The sequence below is a fragment of the Erythrolamprus reginae genome, chromosome Z (assembly GCF_031021105.1).
Source record: "Erythrolamprus reginae isolate rEryReg1 chromosome Z, rEryReg1.hap1, whole genome shotgun sequence".
Classification (NCBI taxonomy): domain Eukaryota; kingdom Metazoa; phylum Chordata; class Lepidosauria; order Squamata; family Dipsadidae; genus Erythrolamprus; species Erythrolamprus reginae.
Genome location: NC_091963.1, coordinates 75,044,571 through 75,069,181, shown reverse-complemented (window position 1 = coordinate 75,069,181; position 24,611 = coordinate 75,044,571). Strand labels below are relative to the sequence as shown.

At 41.8% G+C, this 24,611-nt stretch overlaps 1 protein-coding gene across 1 annotated transcript in view; it reads right to left on the bottom strand.

Moving 5' to 3' along the window:
- Positions 1–24,611, bottom strand: part of LOC139153837 (collagen alpha-6(VI) chain-like) — a 270,910-nt gene that overhangs the window by 43,278 nt on the left and 203,021 nt on the right. The window contains 4 exon segments of the mRNA XM_070728258.1: positions 9,197–9,259; positions 10,286–10,348; positions 14,383–14,418; positions 20,829–20,879. Of these exon segments, the coding sequence (XP_070584359.1) occupies positions 9,197–9,259; positions 10,286–10,348; positions 14,383–14,418; positions 20,829–20,879 (213 nt within the window).

The following is a 24,611-nucleotide window of genomic DNA, read 5'->3' as shown; positions in this document are numbered from 1 at the left end:
ACCAGCCCTCATTAACAAATGTATCCCAGCCATAGAAACTGAAACTAGACTCAGAACACACATTGCAAAACAACCAAGTAGCCTTCAGACTCCAACTGCTCAGGATATCATGCCTAATCCACAATCATTAACCAATCAGCATACCTCAGTTACATCAACGACCCCAGGTGTTATCCCACTGACTCACCAGGAAGTTTCTACGCAGCACGCAATTGCTGAGCCATCAAACCACACCCAGCCACCAGTATTTATAGAAGGAAGGCAGCTCAGGTCTTGCTGTGTTCACCCTAGAAGAAGGACAGAAGCACCAGCCTGAAGATGACGAGTGGGACCTCGTCGAAACATTGCCAGAAATTTCCAAATCCTACACGGGAAGAAACCCAAATATGCCAAGACCGTCATACCTGTACCTGTGAAAATCTACGAAAACAAATATCTTACCTCTACGGGGAGGATACCTTCTTGCTGACCAGGACCTATGAGAAACTCGAGGTCCAAAGAGCTACCATCCTATGTGACCTCAAATTTCTATGCAACTGCCGAGACAGAAACTTGATCCCCAAATGCTGCCAACTAAAATTCCATTCTAAAACCCCATCCACTGAACGGATCCTGAAAAGAACTGAATTAGCCCTAATCAGAAACGAACTCCACAGGAAAAGATTCCTACTAGACCAAACCAACAAAGACCTGCTCACTCTTCACCTCAAACTTAGCAACAGAATCCACCCAATACTCTGGGACAAATCCAAACAACTAGCCCACCGTCTACCAGAAGAAGACACACAACAACCACTACTTGAATGCAAAATCCCACCACCACCCTGCACAGATCAATTCTGCAGCCAAGACCATCATTTCTAGAACCAAACGCCTAGCCGACAAAGACCACCTGGAACTTGAATGTATCTCACAAATGTATTAATTTCCAATGGATTTCAAAGAGAAGCAATCACCAACTTAATCCAAAAAGAGACACCCCCCAAGAACCAAGACACAGAACAGGACAATGGCATTGCCCTCCTCCCTTACATCAAAGGCACCATAGATAAAATCAGCAAAATTCTCCGCAAACACAACATCAAGACAGCCTTTGGTACAGATAAAAAAATAGCCAACATCCTAAGAAACCCGAAAGACAATATCCAGCTAGAAAACCAGGGAGTTTACCAAATACCGTGTAAAATCTGCCCAGCCATATATATTGGACAAACTAACAGGAGAGTAAATGCATGTGTTGCAGAACATAAGAATGCATTAAGGAAAAAAGAAAAAACCTCCTCTCTTTTCCAACACTTCAAAACTACAGGACATGAAATTGATTTCAACAGTACTAAATTAATTTCCAAAACAGAACACTACAGCAAAAGAATAATCATGGAAGCCATCGAGATAGAAAAACATCCCCAAAATATGATCAAGCGGGATGATACCTCCCGCCTACCAGACATCTGGAAACCAGCCCTCATTAGCAAATGTATCCCAGCCATAGAAACTGAAACCAGACTCAGAACAGACATTGCAAAACAACCAAGTAGCCTGCAGGCTCCAACTACTCAAGATATCATGCCTAATGCACAATCATTAACTAATCAGCATACCTCAGTTACATCAATGACCCCAGGTGTTACCCCACTGATTCACCAGGAAGTTTCTACATAGCAGGCAATTGTTGAGCCATCAAACCACACCCAGCCACCAGTATTTATAGAAGGAAGGCAGCTCAGGTCTTGCTGTGTTCGCCCTAGAACAAGGACAGATGCACCAGCCTGAAGATGATGAGTGGGACCTCGTCGAAACGTCGCCAGAAATTTCCAAATCCTACACGGGAAGAAACCCGAATATACCAAGACGATCATATATACAGTGATCCCCCGATCATTGCGAGGGTTCCGTTCCAGGACCCCTAGCAATGATCGGGTTTTTGCGAAGTAGCGCTGTGGAAGTAAAAACACCATCTTCGCATGCGCGCCCTTTTTTTCATGGCCGCGCATGTGCAGATGGTGTTTTTTACTTCCGCACCTGGGAAGACCCCCGCCCAACAGCTGAGGAGCCGCCTGCCCGCCCGCCTGCCCGCCGCTTGTCCGGCCACTGCTCGTGCCGCCGCCGCTGGTGCCGCCGCCGCTGATGCGGCCGCCGCTTGTCCGGCCGCCGCTGGTGCCACCGCCGCTTGTCCGGCCGCCGCTGGTGCCGCCGCCGCTGGTGCCGCCGCCGCTTGTCCGGCCGCCGCTGGTGCCGCCGCCGCTGGTGCCGCCGCCGCTGGTGCCGCCGCTGCTGGTGCGGCCGCCGCTTGTCCGGCCGCCGCTCGTGCCGCCGCTGCTGGTGCGGCCACCGCTGGTGCCGCCGCCGCTGGTGCCGCCGCTGCTCGTGCCGCCGCCGCTGGTGCCGCCGCTGCTCGTGCCGCCGCCGCTTGTCCGGCCGCCGCTCGTGCTTTCGGAGCTCCTCCGGCGTCACCCGGCTTCTGGTAGAAGCCTTCTCTCTTTTTTTTCTTGCGGCGAGCCCGAGCTGTTCCTCTCTCGACCGCAGCCGAGCTTCCCTCGGCCCCCTTTGGCCCTGTCGCCTCCTTCCCGCCTGCTTTTCCTCGACAAGCGCACGAAAAAAAAGAGAGAAGGCTTCTGCCAGAAGCCGGGTGACGGCGGAGAAGCTCCGAAAGCCGGAGAAGAAGAGTCTCGCAGGTGGGGAGGAGGCGACGGGGCCAAAGGGGGCCGAGGGAAGCTCGGCTGCGGTCGAGAGAGGAACGGCTCGGGCTCGCCACAAGAAAAAAAAAGAGAGAAGGCTTCTACCAGAAGCCGGGTGATGCCGGAGGAGCTCCGAAAGCCGGCTAGCGGCTTTTCCCCCGCAAGAACTCTTGAGAGGAACAGCAAAAAGGCCACTCAGGCGCGTCTCCTGAGGGAAAGCCAGCATGGCGAGCGACGGAGCGGCATGAATGGGCGGCCACAAGAGCCTGATGTTGGCGGAATTGGGGACCAGCGAGGAGCCGAAGAAACCCGCTGCCCACGGAAAGGGGAAACACGGATGTTCGGCTCCTCGCTGCTGCTGGTGCGGCTGCCGTTTGTCCGCGCGCCCTTCGCCCGCCCTTCGCCCGCCCACGCCGTTGCTCGTGCCACTCAGCTGGGAAGCGGGGCTGGGGTTTCCCCGCCGCCCACGCAAAGGGGAAACCCCGGCAAGAGGGGGAAGACCCAGGGAAGCCGTCCAGCAGCTGATCTGCCCGGCAAACTCCACCATCTACGCATGCGTGGCCATAGAAAGAAAAAGGGCGCGCATGCGCAGATGGTGTTGTTTACTTCCGGGTTGAAAAATCGCAAATTACCCTGTTCGCAATGGTCAGGAACGCAATAACCGGGGGATCACTGTATACAGCTTATGGCATTAGCAGTTGTCGAACATTTATCATTCAATTAATCTAAAGTCGGATTGATTTGATCTTAATTTTGTGTCTCGGATTGATTTTAGGAACATCTGGTTTATTTACTACCATTTTCTTTCTTGTATAGACCCAGTCATAAAATTTCTTCCAACTTTCATAGTATTTTGATTCTTCTTTATTTTTAAGTTTTTTGGTTAACCTGTCCATTTCTGCACAGTCGTATATATTTTTTTATCATTTCTCTTTCTGATGGTATTTCTTCTTTTTCCCAATTTTGCGCTATTGTAATTCTAATTGCAGTAATCATATGTAATATGCATATGTAATCATATGCAGTAATCATAAATAATAGTGGTCTTTTTTAAGTTTTTGATTTATTATGCCTAGGAGAAAGGTCTCTGGTTTTAATATCAGCTTAATTGTAGTAATTTCAAAGATCCACATTTTAACCTTTTCCATATCTTTTTTATTTGGGGACATGTCCACCATAGATGAAAAAAGGTCCCATTTTTATTTTTACGCCTCCAACAATTTGGTTTCAGGTTTGGATATATTTTGGCTAATCTAGCTGGTGCTAGGTGCTATCTATAGAACGTTTTTTGGATATTTTCTTTATATGGAACAGATTTCGTTATTTTATAATTTTTCCATATTAATTCCCATTGTTCTAAATATATGTTGTGTCCTACATTTTTAACCCAACTAATCATATTTCCTTTAACTAATTCTGTTTCCATTTTATAATCAATTAAAAAGTTATATAGCCTAGTTATAAAAAAAATTTCTTGACCTAATATTAATTTATCTAATATACTATCCTTTTCCTGAATGCCATTATTCTTTTTATCTTTTGCCATTTTACCTGAATTTGTGTGTATGGCCACCAATCAATAATAATATTTTGTTTTTCCAATTGTTGTCTTGTTTTGATATTACTTTTCTCATCTAATATATGATTATAATTCACTATTTTTTTGATTTGGAGAATGTTTGGATGTGTAATTGCTTCCATGCTGGAATACCATCTTGGAATTTTAATATAGTGTTCTCTTTTAATCTTTATCCATCTTGCCATTAAGGAATCTCTAATTATGTGATTTTTGAAATATGTTGGAACTTTGTTTTTTTCATTCCATAGGAATCCATGCCACCCTTGTAAAATATCATGTCCCTCTAAGGTTAACAATCTTTGGTTTTTAAGCTCTATCCAATCTTTTATCCAAAGTAATGTTGATGTTTGATAGTAACTTTCAAAATCTGGAAGTCCGAATCCACCTTATTTAGTTTTATCTTGTAAATATTTAAGTCTTACTCTCGGTTTTTTCCCCTCCCATACAAATTTGGAGATTGTGCTGTTTAATTTTATAAAAAAGGTTTTATTTAATTTTACTGGGATCGTTTGAAATAAATAAAGAAATTTTGGTAGGATTGTCATTTTGATTGTGGAAATTCTTCCTGTAAGTGAAATGTGTAGTTTATTCCATCTGATCAATTGTTCTTCGGGTTTTTTAATTAGTGTGTCATAATTGTCTTTTTTAATTGTGCTGCATCTTTTGGTTAGTGCTATGCCTGAATATTTTACTTTCTTTACAGTTTGAATTCCTAAGTTTCTTTCTAATTCTTGGTCTTGTTCTATGTTTTTGGTTATGATTTTAGTTTTTTATTTATTAATTTTTCAGCCTGCCACCTCTCCATATTGTTTTATTTCTCTCATTAGATGTTTGCCTGCTTCTATTGGATCATCTATTATGAACACTAAATTGTTCGCATTTTAAATTCTTGTTTTCTAACCTTCAAACCTGTAATCTTTGAGTTTGTTCTTATTTGGTTTAACATTGTTTCGACGGATAATATATATAAAAGTGGAGATAGCGGACAACCTTGACATACCCCTCTCCAAATTTGAAATGGTTCTGTTAGTTCGCCATTAATTATAATTTTTGCAGATTGGGTATGGTGTATTGTTTGTATCATTCGGGTAAATTTGGGGCCAAATTTCATTTTTTGTATTAATTCGAATATGAATTCCCATCTCAAATTGTTGAATGCTTTCTGGGCGTCTAAGAACATAAGGGCTAGTTGTCTTTTGGAACGTATCTCATTGAATTCTAGTACATTCAATATCGTTCTTATATTGTTTCTTATATATCTTCCTGGCAGAAATCCATTTTGATCAATATTTATCCATTTATTCATAACTGGTTTCATTCTATCTGCCATAATTGACATAAAAATCTTATAGTCTACATTAAGGAGTGATATTGGTCTGTAATTTTGTATGCTTTGTTTTTCTGAAATATCCTTTGGTTTTAAACTTACTAACGCCTGTGTCCAAGTTGTCGATATTATTCCCTTTTCTAGGACTTCATTAAATATAATTAATAATATTTCCCCTATTATTTCTTTTAGTTCTTTATAGAATTCCCCTGGTATACCATCTGGGCCTGGTGTTTTATTGTTTTTTTGTTTCAATATTGCATTTTCCAATTCTATTAATGTTATTTTCTTGTTTACTATTGTTCTATCTGATTCTGATATCTCTTCTAATTTTGCATTTCCTAAGTACGTGTTTAGTTGTTCTTCTTTTATCTTTTCTTTTTGGTATAATTCTGTATAATATTTAACTGCAATATTCTTTTTCTTTTCCATTGTATATTGGCTATCTCCATTTTCATCTTCTAATCTTTGTATATATCGTTCTTCTTCTTTTTTTAATTTGTATGCAAGCCATCTACCTGTTTTATTTGTATTTTCAAATTCATGTTGTTTGGCTATCTTAAGTTTAACAGCGATTTCATCTTGTATTAGTAAGTTGATATTGTGTTTTATTTTATCCCTTTCCTCTCTTAATTTCTCGTTTTGTAAGTCTTTTTGCATTTCTATTTCTAGGTATTTTAATTTATTTTTGTATTCATTCAATTTTTTATCTTTAGATTTTTTGGTTTTGGCTGAATATGCTACTGTTAGCCCTCTTATATATGCTTTCGTGGTATCCCAGATATTCTGAATTGTAGTATCGTTGTTCCAATTGTCCTGAAAAAATAGTTTGAGTTCTTGTCTAATGTACTTAATATAATTTTGTTCTTTTATCAATACTTGGTTTATGGACCATCTGTTGTGTTCTTTCCTTGGTTCTTTTATTTTTATTGATATTGGATGATGATCCGCCCAAAAATTTGGTCCTATTTCAATTTCTTCAAATAAGTTTCCCAATTTCTTTGTCTGCCCAAATCATATCTATCCTTGACCAGGACTTCTGTGGTGGTGAGTAAAAGGTGTATTCTAACTCCTGGGGGTGTCTCTCCCTCCATATATCTGAGAGTCTATATTCCCTCACCATCTCAAGAAATTCAGCTGGTAAGGTTTTCCTCTCTTTAGCTTTTTTTAAAAATTGTTTTGTAATCTTTTTGGATGTTATGTACCGCATTATAATCTCCAATAATACATATATTTTTCCCTTCTATCTGTCTTACATGTTCTTCTAATTTTTTAAATAAAATTCTTTCTGATTTGAGTTTGTAGCATAAATTACTATTAAGACTATTTCTTTGGTTCCTATTCTGATCTTTACACTTAATATTCTTCCCTCCTTGTCTGTGTAGATTTTTTCAGGTTGAAGTTTTTCCCTAATATATACGGCTATGCCCCCCCCCCTTTTTTTGAATCTGTTAATGCTGTAAATAATTTGCCTATTTTTTTATTTTCTAACAATTTGCAGTCTTGATTTCTTATATGAACTTCTTGTAGGCATAACGTATCTATGTTTTGTTTTAATAATTTGGTCATTGTCTGTTTTCTTTTTATGGGTGAGTTCAATCCGTTAATATTTACTGAAAATAGATTAAGAGTTTTTGCCATATTTCTTTTATCTTCCCTGTCTATCCCCTCCCTCTCCTCTCCTCCCCTCCCTCTTCTACTGTTGCTTTGCCACCACTCTTGTTATGATTCTTTCCTCCTTTTGTATTTCCCCCCTTTCCTGTTCTCTTTCTGTCATTTTTTCCTCTATTCCTTCTTGTTTCTTAATATCACGTTGTTCAAATAATTTTCAGTGGAGTGCTTTTCATTGTCTTAAAAAAAGGGACAAATCTTCCATAAAATTAATTCATCTAGTCTTCCTCCAAATCCTTTAAATCCCAAAAAACAATATCTGCTCTGACATAACACTAAGAATGGTTAATTTTAATATGTCAAAATTATAATTCCTAACCTTAACCTTACTGCAGACATAAAATGGGGACATATTTAATGCTAAAAATTGTGAAAGGTATATGTTGTGGTTCAGCCTGAGTCAGATGAAAGACCAGCTGCGTCTCTGCTGGCTCAATGCCTGGGGGAGGATGAGAGCGGAGAGGAAAGTGATGAGGAAGAAAGGCCTGGGAGCCCTGGGGAGGGGCTCTCTCAAGCCAGTAGCTTGGATTCTCTAGAGTCTCTGGAGTCATTGGATGATGAAGCACAAGCTGTCATTAGTATGCAACAGAGACGCATAGATCAAAGGAGGAATCAATTGAAGAAATATTATCAGCGTTGAATGAGGAACACCAGGGGGTTGGGTGTGGTCCTCATTAGCAGGGAAGGGTTTATAAGGCAGGGAAACTCTTTCGGCAGTGTGGAGTGTTATCAGAGTGGAGTTGCTGTTATCTGCATTGTCTCAGTGTTTCTGTTCCTGGCTCATGGCCCAGCAGTCTTGAAGACCCGTGGGAGGTGTATGTCTGTTATCTCAGCAGCCTCGTCTTGGCATTAAGGATCCTGTGTTTCTTTAGGAACAATTGCCTTCATGTATCTATTTGGAGTTCCAGTGTTTTCCTGATTTGTAAGGACATTTTCTGTTGGCTTCTTTTTTCTTTACCATTATAAAACTGTGTTTGGATTCTACCGGTGTGTCTGGCTTATCTTTTTGGGTTGGTCATAGCTTCCGGAGTGACCCAGACAGAACAGTATATAAATCAAAAGAAGGCCCAAAATGAATGATAGGATGTTGTGTACATTGCATTAAGCCCAAATAACCCTACCCTTTATTGTGACTTAGCTATAATTTATAAATTGATCCAGGAGGTTTCCATAGAAGTAGAACCAGAGGTTGCCTAATGAAATTGAATTCTGAAAGAATCAGGAACAGATAAATTTTTTTTTTACATATAATTAAAATTTGGAATTAGCTATCATGAGCTATGGTGCTGGTTACCAGTTTGGTTGGCATCAAAAAGGACCAAATCATTGTAGTCCTGGAGATCGATGACTATTAATCTGGATAGCAGTGTGACTGCCTCTGAAGCCATCTACCGGGACAATAGAGTGCTTCCCTGTGTATGTGGTTTGTCATTGTGAGAACAGACTGCTGTACTGTTAGGGGTCCAAGTCAGCATATATTCTTATTTTTTCAATAAACAAGATGTCACAGAAATGCAAATAAAGGGAAGGAGAAAAAAATATAGTTGCAATCAAGGATTAACCAGCCTGATCAGCATATGAAACTTACCTCCAGAAGATCTAAATAAATGCACTTAAAATTGATTATTCTTTCAAGAGTATCATGATCAAGAGTTTTGTGAACCCTTAAAAGCTTCATTATAACTTATTAAGATTTATCTAGCTGAAATAATTGCAATAAATAAACAATTCACACCCAAACAAAAATCCATTGAAGGTCAATTAGATTAAGAGGACTCATTTTGGCTGTCCTTGATAAACCACTCAGATAATTTTGTGTCTTTAGGGGAAGGGAAAGTACTGAACAGAGAAAAATGTGCATGTTAAATTCCAAATGTCTTCTACCTAAAGTTGACACTTGTATAGATACAACATCACAGTTTCAATTAATTAATTACATACCAGGTGTCCAGGATAACCCCATGTTCCTAGTTCACCATCATCACCAACTAATCCTGAAGTACCCTGAAAAATAAAAGCTGATTTGATTCAGGAGCAATATAAAAGATTGCACATTTATATATTCCCAACCAGATTTTGAGGCAGTTGTCTTTTGCAACAAATGTGGGTAAGAACAGTATAGTAAAAGAATTATTAATAATGAAATGCTTTACAAAAATTGCACAGTATATATTATTATCCAGAATTTCCCCCCCTTTGCTCACTTTTCTTGGATACCACTACCATCTTTCTAGGATTTCCTTAGCCATAGCCAGTTTTTCCTAGTAAAGAATAGTAATGAGAGTTGTCTGTACAGTATATACAAATAAAGACTGTAGCATAAGGTGAGGTCTCCCTGACAGAGTCTGAATGTGATAAGGCAAAATTTCCATCAAATATATATTTGTTCACATATCACTGCTGTTTTCTATGCCAAAGATATCAGTAATTGCTTGAGATAAATAGACAAACTAATTTCACAAAGTTTAGAAATCTATTAAGATTTCAGCTTTATAATTTTAGGACTCAGAAGAGTCATCTGAAAAAGTCACAGGTAACTCTGAACACCACCTTTCAAATCCATTTACATTATATTGCCAGAGATCCTGCTGAAAGATCCGTTTTATTATGAGACAAAACCCAAGCTGTACTGTCAATATAGATTCCAAAGCACAAATAAAATAAAGCATGATTCTCCATGATGATTACTGGGGAATTTTTATAACTGGATATGTCATACAGAAGTTTATATTTTGAGCCCAACTCTTGTGTATTTGAAATTTGATTATGTTGAAATTAATGTCAGTTACTTCAAGCCACAGGATGAATCATAATCATAAGCACACTGTTGGTTTTAGAAATTTGATGGTCAAGGAGCCATACTCCCCAGAAATTTTGAGAATTCAATGAAACGGGACTGCATAATCCCAAAAATACATTTTGCATTATTTGGAAGAGAGAGAAAAAGGAATATATTAAAACTACAGCAGGTAATAATCAAACAAAACCATGAACACTAAAATAGGTTTTGTACAGCTTGTTTCACAATACCATCCTTCCTCTTTTTCCTTTTAGTCCAGGTTTTCCAGGATTGCCTGTATCTCCAGGTTTTCCCTGCCAAATATTATACAAGCAAAATTAATAAAATGTATATAAAATATATTTATTTATTTATTAGATTTCTATGCCACCCTTCCCGAAGCAACTCAGAGCAGCATACAACATTATAATACAAACAATATGTGAGAAATCTAATTATTTTAAAATGACATATACACAATTAATAACAATCTAAACACCCCTTATGCAGTCATCCGCATTGACCCAATTAAATCATTCATCAGCTGGGGGACTTGTGGCTCATGGTCCCCATGCCCGATGGCAGAGGTAGCGCTTTCTGAAAGACCAGGAGGGAGGGGGCGGTACGTATTTCCAGAAGGAGTTCATTCCAGAAGGCCGGGGCTGCCACAGAGAAGGCTCTTCTCCTAGGTCCTGCCAGGTGACATTGTTTGGCCGACGGGACCTGGACAAGGCCAAATGTGGGACCTAACTGGCCACTGGGATGAATGAGGCAGAAGATGGTCCCATAGGTAGTCTGGTCCTAAGCCATATAGGGCTTAGGACCAGAATTGTGCCCGGAGACCAATTGGCAGCCAATGCAGCTCATGGACTGTTGTTGAAATGTGGGCAGATCTTGGGAGCCCCACAATAGCTAGTGTGGCTGTATTTTGCACAATTTCCGATCTCCGAACACTACAAGGCAGCCCCATGCAGAGAGCATTGCAGTAATTGAACTTGAAGTGATAAGGGTGTGAGTGACTGTGAGCAGTGACTGTGAGCAGTGACTCCCTGTCCAAATAGGGCCAAAACTGGTGCACAAGGCATACCCATGCGAACACCCTCTTGCCACAGCTGAGAGGTGGTCTTCTAGGCTCAGCTGTAAATCAAGGAGGATGCCCAAGTTGCGGACCCTCTCTGAGGAGGGTAAGGACTCCCCCTCAGGTGATGGACGGACAGATGGAATTATCCCTGGGAGGCAAAACCCACAGCCACTCCATCTTGTCGGGGTTGAGTCTGAGCCTATTATATATGACATATAACAAGGCAAAAACATAGTGTTCTGCAGTATTCTGCAGAATAATATATTTTAATTTTATTATTCAACTGAATAATTAAAATTAGATATTTTAAGAGATGATAAGCATCCTCAAGGCAGGGATTGGATTTATGTCATCCTGGTCAAATGGTCAGCCAGTTGTTTTTGAAAACCTACAATGATGAAGCACTCACAACCCCAGGAGGTCCATTATTCCATTGATTATTTGTTCTCACTGTTAGAAAATGTTTCTTTTACTTCTAGGTTGGATTTCTCTTTCACAAGCTTCCACATTACTTCTTGTCCTATGCTGTGGTGCCTTAGAGTAAAAGTGAAACCCTCTTTTTTCTGACTACTCCTCAAGTAATGGAAAACAGTTATCATCTCACTTCTAATCCTTCTCTTCAATAAGCTAGACATACCTAGCTCTGTCAACTATTTGTCATGATTTAGCATCCTATAATCTTTGCTGCTTTTCTCTGTACACTTTCCTGGCTTTCAAAATCTTTTTTGTATTGCTTCACTGCATGCTTCCCTTCATGTAGTCACAGGTGGGATTCAGATAATTTACCTACTGGTTCGTCCAGCAGCATCAAAAATGTGAGTTCACACATGCATGCCAACTTGTGCACATGCACGTGGGTTGAAAACATGGGGGCACTCAAAGATGGGTTTAGGACATTTTGCCTCCGCCAGTTGGATGAAGCTCTTTCTTCCGCAGCAGCTGATCGGTCGCTGCATTCTCTCCCTCACCCAAAAGCCCCTAGCTCTTCACCCCAGCCCTTTCGATACAATCCACATTCAGCCACAGCCTTTTGGCCACATGGGACACTTTGCCACCATCCAATCAGAACGGTTGTTACAAAATGCTACTTTTGGAAGGAAAGAATGGTACAGTTTGCTCTTTCATACACACACACACACACACACACACACACACACACACACCAGTTGAATGATAGAGATGGAAGGGGCCTCAGTGGCCATCTAGTCTGACCCCCTTCTCATTCAGGAGACTTACAGAATGATAGAGAGGGAAGAAACCTCAGTGGCCATCTAGTCTGACCCCCTTCTTATTCAGGAGACTTACAGAATGATAAGAGATGGAAGGGACCTCAGTGGCCATCTAGTCTGACCCCCCTTCTCATTCAGGAGACTTACAGAATGATAGAGAGGGAAGGGAACTCATTCTGTAAGTCTCCTGAATGAGAAGGGGGGGTCAGACTAGATGGCCACTGAGTTCCCTTCCCTCTCTGTCATTCTGTAAGTCTCCTGAATGAGAAGGGGAGTCAGACTAGATGGCCTCTGAGGTCCCTTCCATCTCTATCATTCTTTAAGTCTCCTGAATGAGAAGTGGGGTCAGACTAGATGGCCACTGCGGTCCCTTCCCTCTCTATCATTCAACTGGTGTGTGTGTGTGTATGAAAGAGCAAACTGTCCCATTCTTTCCTTCCAAAAGTAGCATTTTGTTAAAACTGTTCTGATTGGATGGTGGCAAAGTGTCCCATGTGGCCAAAAGGCTGTGGCTGAATGTGGATTTTTGTGACGAAAGGGCTGGGGCGAAGAGCTAGGGACCTGAGGGCGAGGGAGAGAAAGCAGCAGCCTATCAGCTGCTGTGGAGGAAAGAGCTTCATCCAACTGGCAGGGGTAAAAAGTCCCATCCCCCTCAAAGATTGCCCTCCGTGTCAGTTCAGGTGAGCAGTTAATATTTTGCTCAGCTGAGACATGACAATTTGCTGTACTGCACGAATTAGCTGAGCTAAAACAAAAAGGTAATATAGGACAGGGAATGGTAGGATTGAGGCCAACCAGAGGGGATATTTGCCAGTTCTCTAAGTCTAACTGTTCAAAATTGCTGTTACATGTTCTACTGAACAGGACAGAAATGGATGAATACCACCTCTGATGTACATGTAAGTTCATTGAAGACTATACTCTGAATGTGATTGATCAACCAATTGCATATCTGCATGGTGAAGTACTGTCTATTCCACATTTTTCTATCTTACCAAGAAGTAGATTGTGATCTACATGGTCAAACACTTTGCTGAAATCCAAGTATTATATATCACATCATTTTACTGATCCACTAATTTACTTACTTTTTTTAAAAAAAAGGCATGATCTGTTTTTAACAAATCCATGCTGGCTTTTAGTAATCATCTTGTTAGTTAGTTTGTTTGTTGCTAGATGCTCACAAATCCTTCACTTACTTTTTCCAGGATTGTCCAGATATTGATGTCAAGCTAATTAGCCTATAATTTTCTGGATTCATTCCCCCTACCCCCCTTGTCTAGATTGGAACTAGGTAAACTATTTTCCAGGCCTCTGGTATTTTCCCTGTGCTATACCAGCTTTGAAAAATTATATTATGTGACGCTGAAATTACATCTGCCAGCTTCTTCAAAACCCTTGGATGTAAACATTTGGCCAGTTGACCTGTACTCATCTAGAGTGGATAGGGAATTTCTTCTGTTTTGATTTGAATAGCTTTTCTATCTTCCTTTTAATAGGTTTGGCTTGGCTTTAAAAAAACAAATGGAAAAAAGGAATGCAAGTATATAAATCATATAGCTTGCAAAGCAATATGATGAAATACATTTTATGATTTTCTGTTTTTTATCCTTCTGTGGAATAGTTGATTTTTAACATTTACACAAAGAACCACCAAACAGAAAAACTGCAACAATTGTACTTTTACCTTATGCCTTGCAAGGCACAGATGTTCCCAAAGTTTACTGAATGTTTTTAAAACTGAAGAGTGTATAGTCATTTGAGAGCCATAAAAATGGGGTGTGGAGAAGTAACATAAAAGCTGAACATTGCTGAAAGTCACCATTGGAAATTTCACATGAGTTGGTGTCATGCCATTGCTATAGCAATTGCTTAAGAAATTTGTGTACGTAAAACCATAAATTTTATGTATAGTCTTGCACAAGACATTTATAAATGAAGGAGAATAGGACAAGAAAATCCTGCTGATGAAGTTTAGAAAGTTCAGAAACTAAATTGAAACAAGCTTGGAGAACAAACCATTGCCAAAAATACTTGCCTGGTCTCCAAAGTCTCCAGAGAATCCTTCTATACCCTATAATGAAAACATACAATATCCTACAATTACTTTCTAGAAGTAACAGAACATTCATTTACTTAAGGAAACAGTTAATTTAGCAAAATTGAAAATTTTAGGGAAATAAATATTAACTAGAACCAAATTAATCAGGAGCTAAAATGTTAATGGGCTAAATAAGTGGGATGTTATGTATTTGGTTTATTAGTAACTTCTTCCACACAATATGAATTGATGTCTTTGCCATTGTCATTAAAATGATCATCCACCTGCAGCATTTCTGGCTATTGCCAGTAGTGGATTCTAAAACACATAACTAGTGGTTTCTGCATGTGTAATGCTTCTGCACATGCGCAAAAGCACCCCAAGTGGATGAGCAGAACCTCCTGCCACCACTACTTGTTCACTGAACAGGGCCAAAACAGCCTATTGCCCAATATAGGTGCCTGCTTGTTTTAAATGTGTCACTGGGATGACCCTCACACCTTGAGGGACACCTAGCATGTACTCCTGATATTCTTTGCTCATCACTCCCAAGACCCTCCCCCATGACCTGATGTCATAGAATCAATCAATCAAAGTCAGTTTAGGTGCTTAACATACATTGTCAGAATCTCCACCAGAGGCAGTTGTGATGGGACTGCAACACATGGGGGTGGCCATCTTTGGGAGCTGAGGACAATCTCACGAGCGGTTGCGAGATCACCCCAGAATGCATCGTGTTGGCTGTGCATGTGCAACCAGCAACAGGGCAGAATTGGGGGCTGCTTTATAAAGCCTCCCTCCACGCTGCCACCTCCTTTTTTCCTGCATTACCGAGGGTCACTGCAGACACAGCAGCTCAGCCAGAGAGCTCGTGGAGGCCATGTGGCACCCAGCTGAGCTGAAGACCAGGAAGCATGCTGGGCAAGTAGCTATGGCTGTGCAGCAGGGCAGGGGAAAAGGTTTGGAGTGAGAAAGGGAGTCGTGAGGTGGTCAGAGGGCGGCCAGAAGCAATGGCTTGTAGGAGGCCAGGAAGCAGGGAGTCAAGAAGGGCCCAGTGGACAGTGGTAGCCAGGGGAACTGTGGGCAACTACAGGGAAGACTGGGAGGAGGGCGGTGGCTGGGGACCTTGGGTAGGGAGCCAGGGACTGGTGAAAGTGGGCCAGTAGTGGGAAGCAGGTACCCAGGAGCCAAAAGGGCTAGAAAGGAACAGCCAGTATGGGTAGCCACTGGGATGGAACAAAGGTCAAGCACATGGGGCATAGGAGGGTCCCACACAGGGCCTGGGAGGAAGCAGCACTGGGGGTGCCCGGGTAATGGTCGAAGGCCGTCTCCCATAAGGCTGGTCTACCAGCAAGAAAGGAAGGACAAGGGGCTAGGGGAAAAGAGGGGATGGGGCAGGATGTCTCGGTACCCACCCAGCTTTTGTCTGCTCTCTTAGCTTGGTTGGATGCAATGGAGGCAGACCTGGGGGCCACGAGTTCCATGATCCCAACCACCCTTGAGGCCAGGTTGGTGGAGCTGAAGGCCATGGACCCCAGTCAGGAAGAGAGTAAGGGAGGTGCCATGTTGGTCACCATTGCCATGCCATAATGAACTGGCGCCCAGCAACCCCACAACAGCTTGGGAGAGACAGCATTGACCTGGGGTGAGTGCCCTAGGCCGCCACAGTAGTGGGACGGGCTGCAGACATGGCCAGCCTGCTCACACTGTGGGGCGTGCACGCACTGCGAGTCGCAGGGGGAGTGGGGCCAGGTGGTGCTTGGTATCACTCCCATTGTACTGTGGGCTCAAGTCTGGGGCACTGCCCAGGGGCACACCAGGCTGAGACGGCAGGGGAAATTCCCATGGCAATGGAACTGCCGCAACTGCCCACCCATCCACCCCACAAGGAGGGACCGGCGGGTTGGCCAGGGTCCCTCCTGGGGTGCCGGCAGTGAGGGACCTCTTTGTAGAAGTTAGTCCAGAGGCAATCCCTTGGGTGTCCTGTTAAGTTTTCATTTGCTCCTGGCAATGAGGGAGAATATTTGGAAGGGAAAATATGTAGACATTTTTCCCCTGATGAATAGGGAGCTGGTCAGGAAAGATAAAGATGAGGAAAAGGCAGGTGGACCACGCTAAGCAGCCTAAGATAGAGAAGTGTATAACAACATGGTTCTATTCATTTATGATTTATCATGCGGTGGCAACACAAAAGGATGTGCACAAAACTCATGCACTAATAAAGTACTAGGACATCATACTGCAGGCCTATAATGAGTTCGGGGTGGGGTGGGGACAGCTTGGCTTCAGTATGATGAGTCCTTTAGAATGTATGTGAGACTGTCAAGTCACTCCCTTGAGATCACAGGATCCAGAACCTTTGGCTCCAGGATACTCAATTATCTAAGGTAAGTGGTTGCCAGCTTTCTGCCAGTAGGCACCTCTTGCCACCAAGAAATTCCATCATGCAGGCCACCCCTGCTGTGCTATGAGTTTGGGGTGAAAGGTTCTTGCTCAAGACCTCAATGTAGATATCGCCATGGGTGTGCTTGGTGTGGCATGGGACATTCCAAGGCCACCTGTAACAGGGGCCAGGGGAATGGGGCAGGGAGAGACATGGATGGTGGCCCATGACAACAACAGGGCCAGTTTCATGGTAAGGGGCCTCAGTCCCATTAAGCTGAACAGACTGGAGGCCAAACTACATGGATACAGACCATGGGAATGCACTATGGATTTGCTTAAAGGTTTTGTGCAAGGTTTTAGGATTCCATACAAGGGTGCCAGGGCGCCCTTCATGTCACGTAATTTGAAGTCGGTGAATGGCATGAAGAAAATGGTGAGGAAGAAAATTAGAAAGGAGGTTGCCGAGGGCAGGGTTGTGGTGGGGCCATTTAAAACCCTGCCCCTCAAGACTCTAAGTGTCACCCTCAGGTTTGGTGCCCAAGAGGGCAGAGAGTGAATTCAGGCTTATCCATCACTTGTCCTTTCCCCCCGGGGAGTCAGTCAATGATTTCATACCAGAGGAGTTATGTCAGTTAAGTACACTTCTTTTGACTCCACCGTGCGGATGGTGCGAGCCTGTGGTAGGGGCGAGCTGATGGGCAAATGTGACATCAAGTCCACTTTCCAGCTTTTGCTGGTGCACCAGAATGACTTTGACCTGCTAGGTTTCAGTTTTGAAGAGGGCTTCTACATAGATCGGGCACTTCCAATGGAGTGCTCCATATCTTGCTCTTTACTTGAGCAGTTTAGCTCATTTCTGGAATGGGTGCACAAATGCAATACTGGGTCGCCCTCTATAACACACTATTTGGATTACTTTTTCATGGCTGGCCTGGCCAAGAGTGAGCTGTTTAAGAAGGGATGGGCACCTTTAAGTGCTGTGTTCGGACCTTGGGTCTCACTAGCACATGAAAAGATGGAGGGCCCCTCCACCAGGATTATGTTTCTGGGCATCGCACTCAACTCAGTGGAACAGACATGTAGGCTCCCAGAGGAGAAGCTGGTAAGGCTGCATCACTAGGTCAAAGGGGTCCTACAGGCTAAGAGGGTGACATTGAGACAGATACAGGAGTTAGTTGGATTGCTTAACTTTGCCTGTAGGGTGGTTGCACTGGGTCAGACCTTTGTGAGGCGGCTGTATTCAGCAATAAAGTGTGCCACACCACAAAGTGAACCTGTCATCAGGAGTTAGAGAGGACTTAACAACTTGGTTCACCTTTCTATCCCACTACAATGGTGTGGCATTTTGGCGGCAGGAATGCTTACTGAAGGCGGAGCTTCGGGTGAAGTCAGATGCAGTGGGGGCAATCAGTTTTGGGGTGGTGCTATTCCCGGTGGCCTGCTAGGTGGGTGCGGGCTGATATCTGTAGGGATCTGGCATTCTTGGAGTTTTTTCCGATAGTAGTGGTGATGAACAGAATTTGCAAACAGGATGGTGCCCTTCTGGTGCGATAATAAATGTAATTAATACTTTGTCATCCAGGAGCTTCATCCAGGGTCATGTGCTTGGTCCATTACTTTGTGAGCAGGTGCTTGGAACTCAACATGTTAATTTTGGCACGCCATGTACCTGGCATTGAGAATGATATGGGTGATGTGCTGTCACATGAACAGTTGGCCAGGTTCCAATTGCTGGCTCCAGAGGTGAGCAAACAAGTAGAGGTGGTCCTCCAGTGCCTGTGGAAGCTTGGAGAGCTCAGTGATGGTAAGCACCAGGATGGCGTATCAGAGAGAAGGTAGGGAATTTTGAGCTTTCCACCAGCAGAGGGGGTATCAACAGCTTTGGCACATCCCAGTGGACCACATGCTCGAGTTTTGTGTAGTTGGCAGATGAGATGGTTTATCAGCGTACACTATAAGAGGTAAGCTAGCGGGTTTAGCATTCATTGCCAAGTCTTGGAAATTCAGGGATAACTCCACAGATTTTAGAGTCAGGAAGATATTGGAGGGCTGGATTAGGGAGAGACAGACCAGAGATGACACCAGGAGGCCCTCGTCTATCCCACAGCTCATTGGCATCTGTGGGCAATGGGCTGAGGTGTGCAATTCTGCCTATGAGCTGGGATTGTTTCACGCACTGGCCATGACTTTATTTTTGGGGACATTTCAGATCAGTGAGGTGCTGGCAGTGTTGAGAGCCAATAGCTCCCGGTGAGCTTTTGGGGTCGGGGACCTCACACTCGGCAGCAAAGGTATGCTGCTCTGGGTCAGAAGGTCTAAGATGTACCAGCAGGGCAGGGGGCATTAATTAGATTGCCCTGCGCTTCCAGTCCTGAGGTATGCCCAATGTCGGCCTTGGAGGCATAGTAGACACTGAGGGGAACAGGCCCGGGTTACTTGTTTAGCTACAGGGATGGCACCCCCTGACATGGTATCAATTCTGGGCAGTGGCCGAGAAGGGCCTGGACTCATGGAGGCATGGCACACATTCTTTCAGGATTGGGGTGGCCGACACCATGGCGGCGGTGGGGCTAAGTGCAGAGCAGATAAAATTGATTGGCAAATGGAGGTCTGCAGTATTCAAGGCTTATATTCATGCCCCCGAATATATATTTCAACTTGGGTTAACACTGCTTTGTTCTGCTTTTCTTAGATGGCCTTGTGGCAGAGAAGTCCTGGGTGTTGATCTGCAGTCACAGCATGGTGTTCTGAGCCGGAAAGAGAGATGGCTTTGGAACTCTGCTGAAGCTGAGCCAGTTGGTCAGGGTGCAGTAGCTCAGATGGAGAGGCATGAGATGGGATGGGCTTCTCCCATTGCTATTTGGCAGCGAGGCTGTCAATGTTGTACTGAAATGACTGGTATTACACCTTGGTGGCAATGACCTCGGTGCGATGAAAGGCATGGCCTTTCTGTGGTATTTAAAAACCTTTGGGTCATTAAAGGGTGATGGCCTGACACACAGTTGATGTGGTCGAACATGATTCCTTGGATGGCATGGCAATATGCTGGGGATCCCAAGGGGGTGAATAAAGCCAGGAAAAGGGTGAACAAAGCAGTGGGGAAGATGGTATTTGAGATTGGGCTTTATGTCATACAACATGTTGATATTTGTATATCACAGGAAGACAATGGCCTATACAGGGACAATGGCCTATACAGGGACAATGGCCTATATAGGGACCATTTAACGCTCAAGGGCAACAACATATTTCTGGCAGACCTACAGAGGCACCTGTAAAGGCTAGTATAGAGAAGGAATCAAGGGGCCTAAATAGAGATTTGACCCACTGCTGTCGCAGGAAGGGGTGGAAAGGGCTGTTAGGAGCAACTGCATGATCTCCTTTAGGGTACCCTTTGGAAGGTGATGGGTGGCCCCTTGTCAGAAGCTCTGGGCAGATTTGGCCTGAACAATGGAGGAGGGATGCCCTTGGGGCTTACGTGCCAGGTGCTCTGAGGGGAACTAGGGGCGAGCCTTCCCACAAGCCGTGGTGCATGGCCAAGGGCAAGGGAAGGGTCAGGGACACCTCCCCTTGCTCAGCAAGGAGCTTCGCCCATAGTTGCTTTGAAATGTTATTGACAGGGTTTCTGCCCCATTTTGTTTCACCTCTGCAGGTCTATTCATGACAGCAAAGAAGGCAATAAATCAATAAAGTGACCCATAAAACTCATTGTGGTGTCCATGTGTTATTCTGCCTCCACCGCATTCCATCTCAGGGAAGTATTATTTATTTATTTGTTTGTTTATATTTATACGCCACTCACCCTAAAGAGGACTCAGAGCAGATAACAGTAGTCATAAATACAACAGTAAAAAATTATAGGGATAAAATTAATAATACAATAAAATCTATAATATCATAAAAACCATGTATACTACAGTCAGTGTTTGCACACTTTATCCTATTGTATGTATTTGTACATATTTTATATAATACAATTTTATTTGTGTAAATTGTGAATTGTATTATGTTCTCAAAAGAACTCAAGCCCAAATTTACAGTTAATTTGATATGATTACCTTTCTTCCCTTTCTTCCTATATTGCCAAAACCAACGGTTCCTTCTTCTCCCTAGAACAGATAAACACTTTATATTTTCCTCAAATCATTGCATTTATAACTTTTAATGTGCAGTGCCCAGAATTATGCTATTGTTTGTAGTACATCTTATTAATAGCTTTTCTTCAAAAAATAAGTCAAAGTTATTGAGAACAAGTTATCTTTTTCTACACTGTGTGTTAATGCAGCTTCCATTTCTGCAGGATCAGCAAAACTTGTAATTTAAGTAAATGAAATAGAGTTGCTGTCGTTATATGTTAAAATGATCATGGCAAGAAAATAATATCCTGACATTTTTCAAATATTTGGTACAATTCAGATTAAATAGCAGTAAGCTTTTATTTATTTATTAAATTTGAAACCATCCACCAATTTTTTTTAAAAAAATTAAAAATATTTTTATTAATTTTCCACTTTTAAAAAAGAAAACACAATAGTAAGTACAGAAGAAAATCAAAGAAAATTAAATTAATAGTAGTATATACAGATATTAGCATTATATTAGCATTAAAGTAATTATATTTATATTAATTATACACCAGACTATAATTTGTTTCAAGTATATAAATTAGTACATGCTTTTTCCATTAACAAATTAATTTCATATATACTTCAATGATTTATCACGTAGGCTATATTGTCCACCCCACCCAAATTGTACAGTCTAGATTTTATTTACTGCATACTTCAAAGTATTTTAAAAAGTAAAAATAATAAACAAATTAACATTATTGAAACAACTGTAAAGGAAAACAAAACTACCTATACCTTTCTTTATCTTAGCACATATTTTATCGTATATATTTTCCCAAGTAATCCTTTATGATTATGCATTACTGCTTTTCTTCAACATCTGTCATCTATCCACTGACTTTCGTTACTATGCAACTTAGTATTGCTATACTGTAATGGTTATGTTCTATCTCTCTAAATTGGATTTGTCATTTTAGTAATATGTATAATTGATAAATTATTTAATTTAATTCAATTTCTGTTTGCATTTGTGAGTGATGAATTTAATGGTAATTTTATTTTATGTTACTTAAATATTTCCTCTCTTTGAGCTATTAATATAATCTTTCCCAGGCTGTATAGAAATCCGACTCATCTTTGTCATTAAGTTGCATAGTCAATTTTGTCATTTCTGCACATTCCAAAACTTTATAAAATTTAAAGTTGTAGGAATCGTTTCTTTCTTTCACATTTGGGCATATATCATTCTTGCTGCCATTATTAAATGAAGAATTAAGTATTTATCTTCTTTTTAATGATGTCTGTTAATACCAAGTAAAAATAATTCTGGTTTTAGATGGATTGTTTGAGAGATTATTTGCTTTATGTATTTTGAAACCATCCACCAAATTTTTGAGAGGCTTACAATATAAACAGAGAAGAAGAGAACAATGAAAAGGAACATATGCATCCAGAAGAGTGAAACACATATGCCAAACCACCAAAATCTAATAAAAGTTTAGCATTCCATACTAACCCCTGACCTCGGAGTAAAGTCATATTTTTCATGACTTTTAGAACAGCTGTTCTAAAACTGGAAGCATTGCAGTGAGACAGTCTGGAAATAATGGACTCTCATAAGTCTCATGAAATTCCAGGCTGACAAACCGCTGTCGGGGTGGGTAGGTGGTTTTTGGACTGAATCTGTCCTGTAGGGATGGAGAAGTAGGGGCACCTCAAAAGACCAAGAGGGACAGGCAGGTACCTTGGAGGTCTGAGGAAAACTCTTTGATCTAGTGGCAGAGGCAGTGATCATGTCAGCCCTCATAAAGCTGGGACAACTGAAATAAGCTTTTGCAGGAGCGGTGATTTGGGTGGAGTATTGATACTGGGTGAATGATTGATGAACATAAATAGAAATTTTTTTTTTTAAAAAGAACTTTAAAAGTTATCCCGACAACGAAACAGCAGCTAACTGACATGGAGAAAACAATGGAGATAGATGAATCTAGTGGAAGTTTAAACACCAGCCCAGAGCCGAGAGGGAGATAATTAAAGTCTTGTAAGAAGAAATCCGAAAGGAAATAGTTGTGTAAGAAGATTGGAAATAACTTTAAAAATTTGGGATATTGAAGGAAGAACAAAGGAAAGTGTACATCAAACTAAAAACATAGGCGGTCATTGCAATCTAGGTTTTCTCCCACCTTAACCTCTGAAACCTGATTCCCATTCATAAAAACTAAATCTAGAATATATTCTCCCCTCTAGAGGGGAGGGCCAGAGCTGCTCCTGTAAGAGCCTTTACTATATTCTTACTTTTGCATGTAAGGGCACTAGGGATACTCCAGTCAACGTCTGGCATGTTGAAGTCACCCATAACCACAATATCTTCCTTTACTGCAATTTGGGTAATTTCATCCACCATCTTGTTGTCATAATCCTCAGATTGCCCTGGAGGCCTATAGACCACCCCAAATCTAATGACAGAACCCTCTTTAATTTGCAATCAAACCCAGAGAGTCTCCAGCTCTTTACATGTATTTTGAATTAGTGTTGCTTTTAGACTTTCCTTAAAATAAATGACTACTCCACCTCCCCTTCTCACTACTCTAGCCTTCCTAGACAATGAATATCCTGGTATGGATATTTTCTAGTAATTGGAATCCTTAAACCATGTCTCAGTTATGGCAACCAGATCCAAATTATCTCTAAATATTATGGCCATTAACTCACAGAGCATGTTGCTCAAGCTTCAAGCATTTGTTAACATTACCCAAAGAACATTATTTTCATTATTTGTTTGCCCTTTATCCTCAACAACTACATCTATTTCATTTACAGCTGCTTTTTCATAAACTTCAACAAACTGATTTTTCCTCATTGGTCGGGGACAAAAATCATCCACATTGGTTACATCTCTGTCCCCTTTTGCTAGTTTAAATGCCCATCCAAAAAAGTTCTGAACTCCTCATCAAGCACCTGGGTACCTCTGCAAACCATCCCTGTTAAAGAACTCCCTATTAGACCAGCTACTAACATCGTGACTAACAGAGCCAAAACTTTCAGCTTTACACCACTACCTTAACCACACATTAAACTCTGTGATATAAGTTGTTTTATCCTCCTGACCACAAACCAGTAACACTTCTGAGAAAGTCATTGAATCAGTTATTCTGCCCAGCTCCATGCTAAGACATTGGAAATCTCTCTTTACTAGATTAACATTTCTCTGGGACAAATCATTTGTGCCAAGATGCACCACCACATCAACATTATTAACTTTACTCACAGCCTTCACAATATTTGTAATCCGCCTCCTGTCCCTGCTGGCAGTGGCCCCTGGGAGACACCTCATCAGCTTCATCACATCCTTACTCAGTCCCAAATCAACACCTCTAACAGTTGAGTCACCCACAAGAAAGTGCACCCTCTTTTTATTTCCATTAACTGGACCTGATGGTTTGGTAACACTATGTACCTCACTTACAACAACTTCCCCTTGGAACATCTCTTGATTCTCTTCCTGAGGGGCCTCGCTAATATCCACAACAACCTCCCTATTTAATTCCGCACTAACATTATAGGTATTAGATACAGAGAGACCAAAATTGCTATGTCTCCACTGCACGTACTCTTTCTGAACCAACAGTTGTCCACATAGCCCTTCTCCTCAGGGGGGAGGTACTGAAGAAGTGGAGGCTACACTGCACCAAGCCAGACATATTAACAATTTATTGAAAAACAAGTATTTATCAAGAAAACCAACAACCCCTGTAATTAAAATTTTTAAAT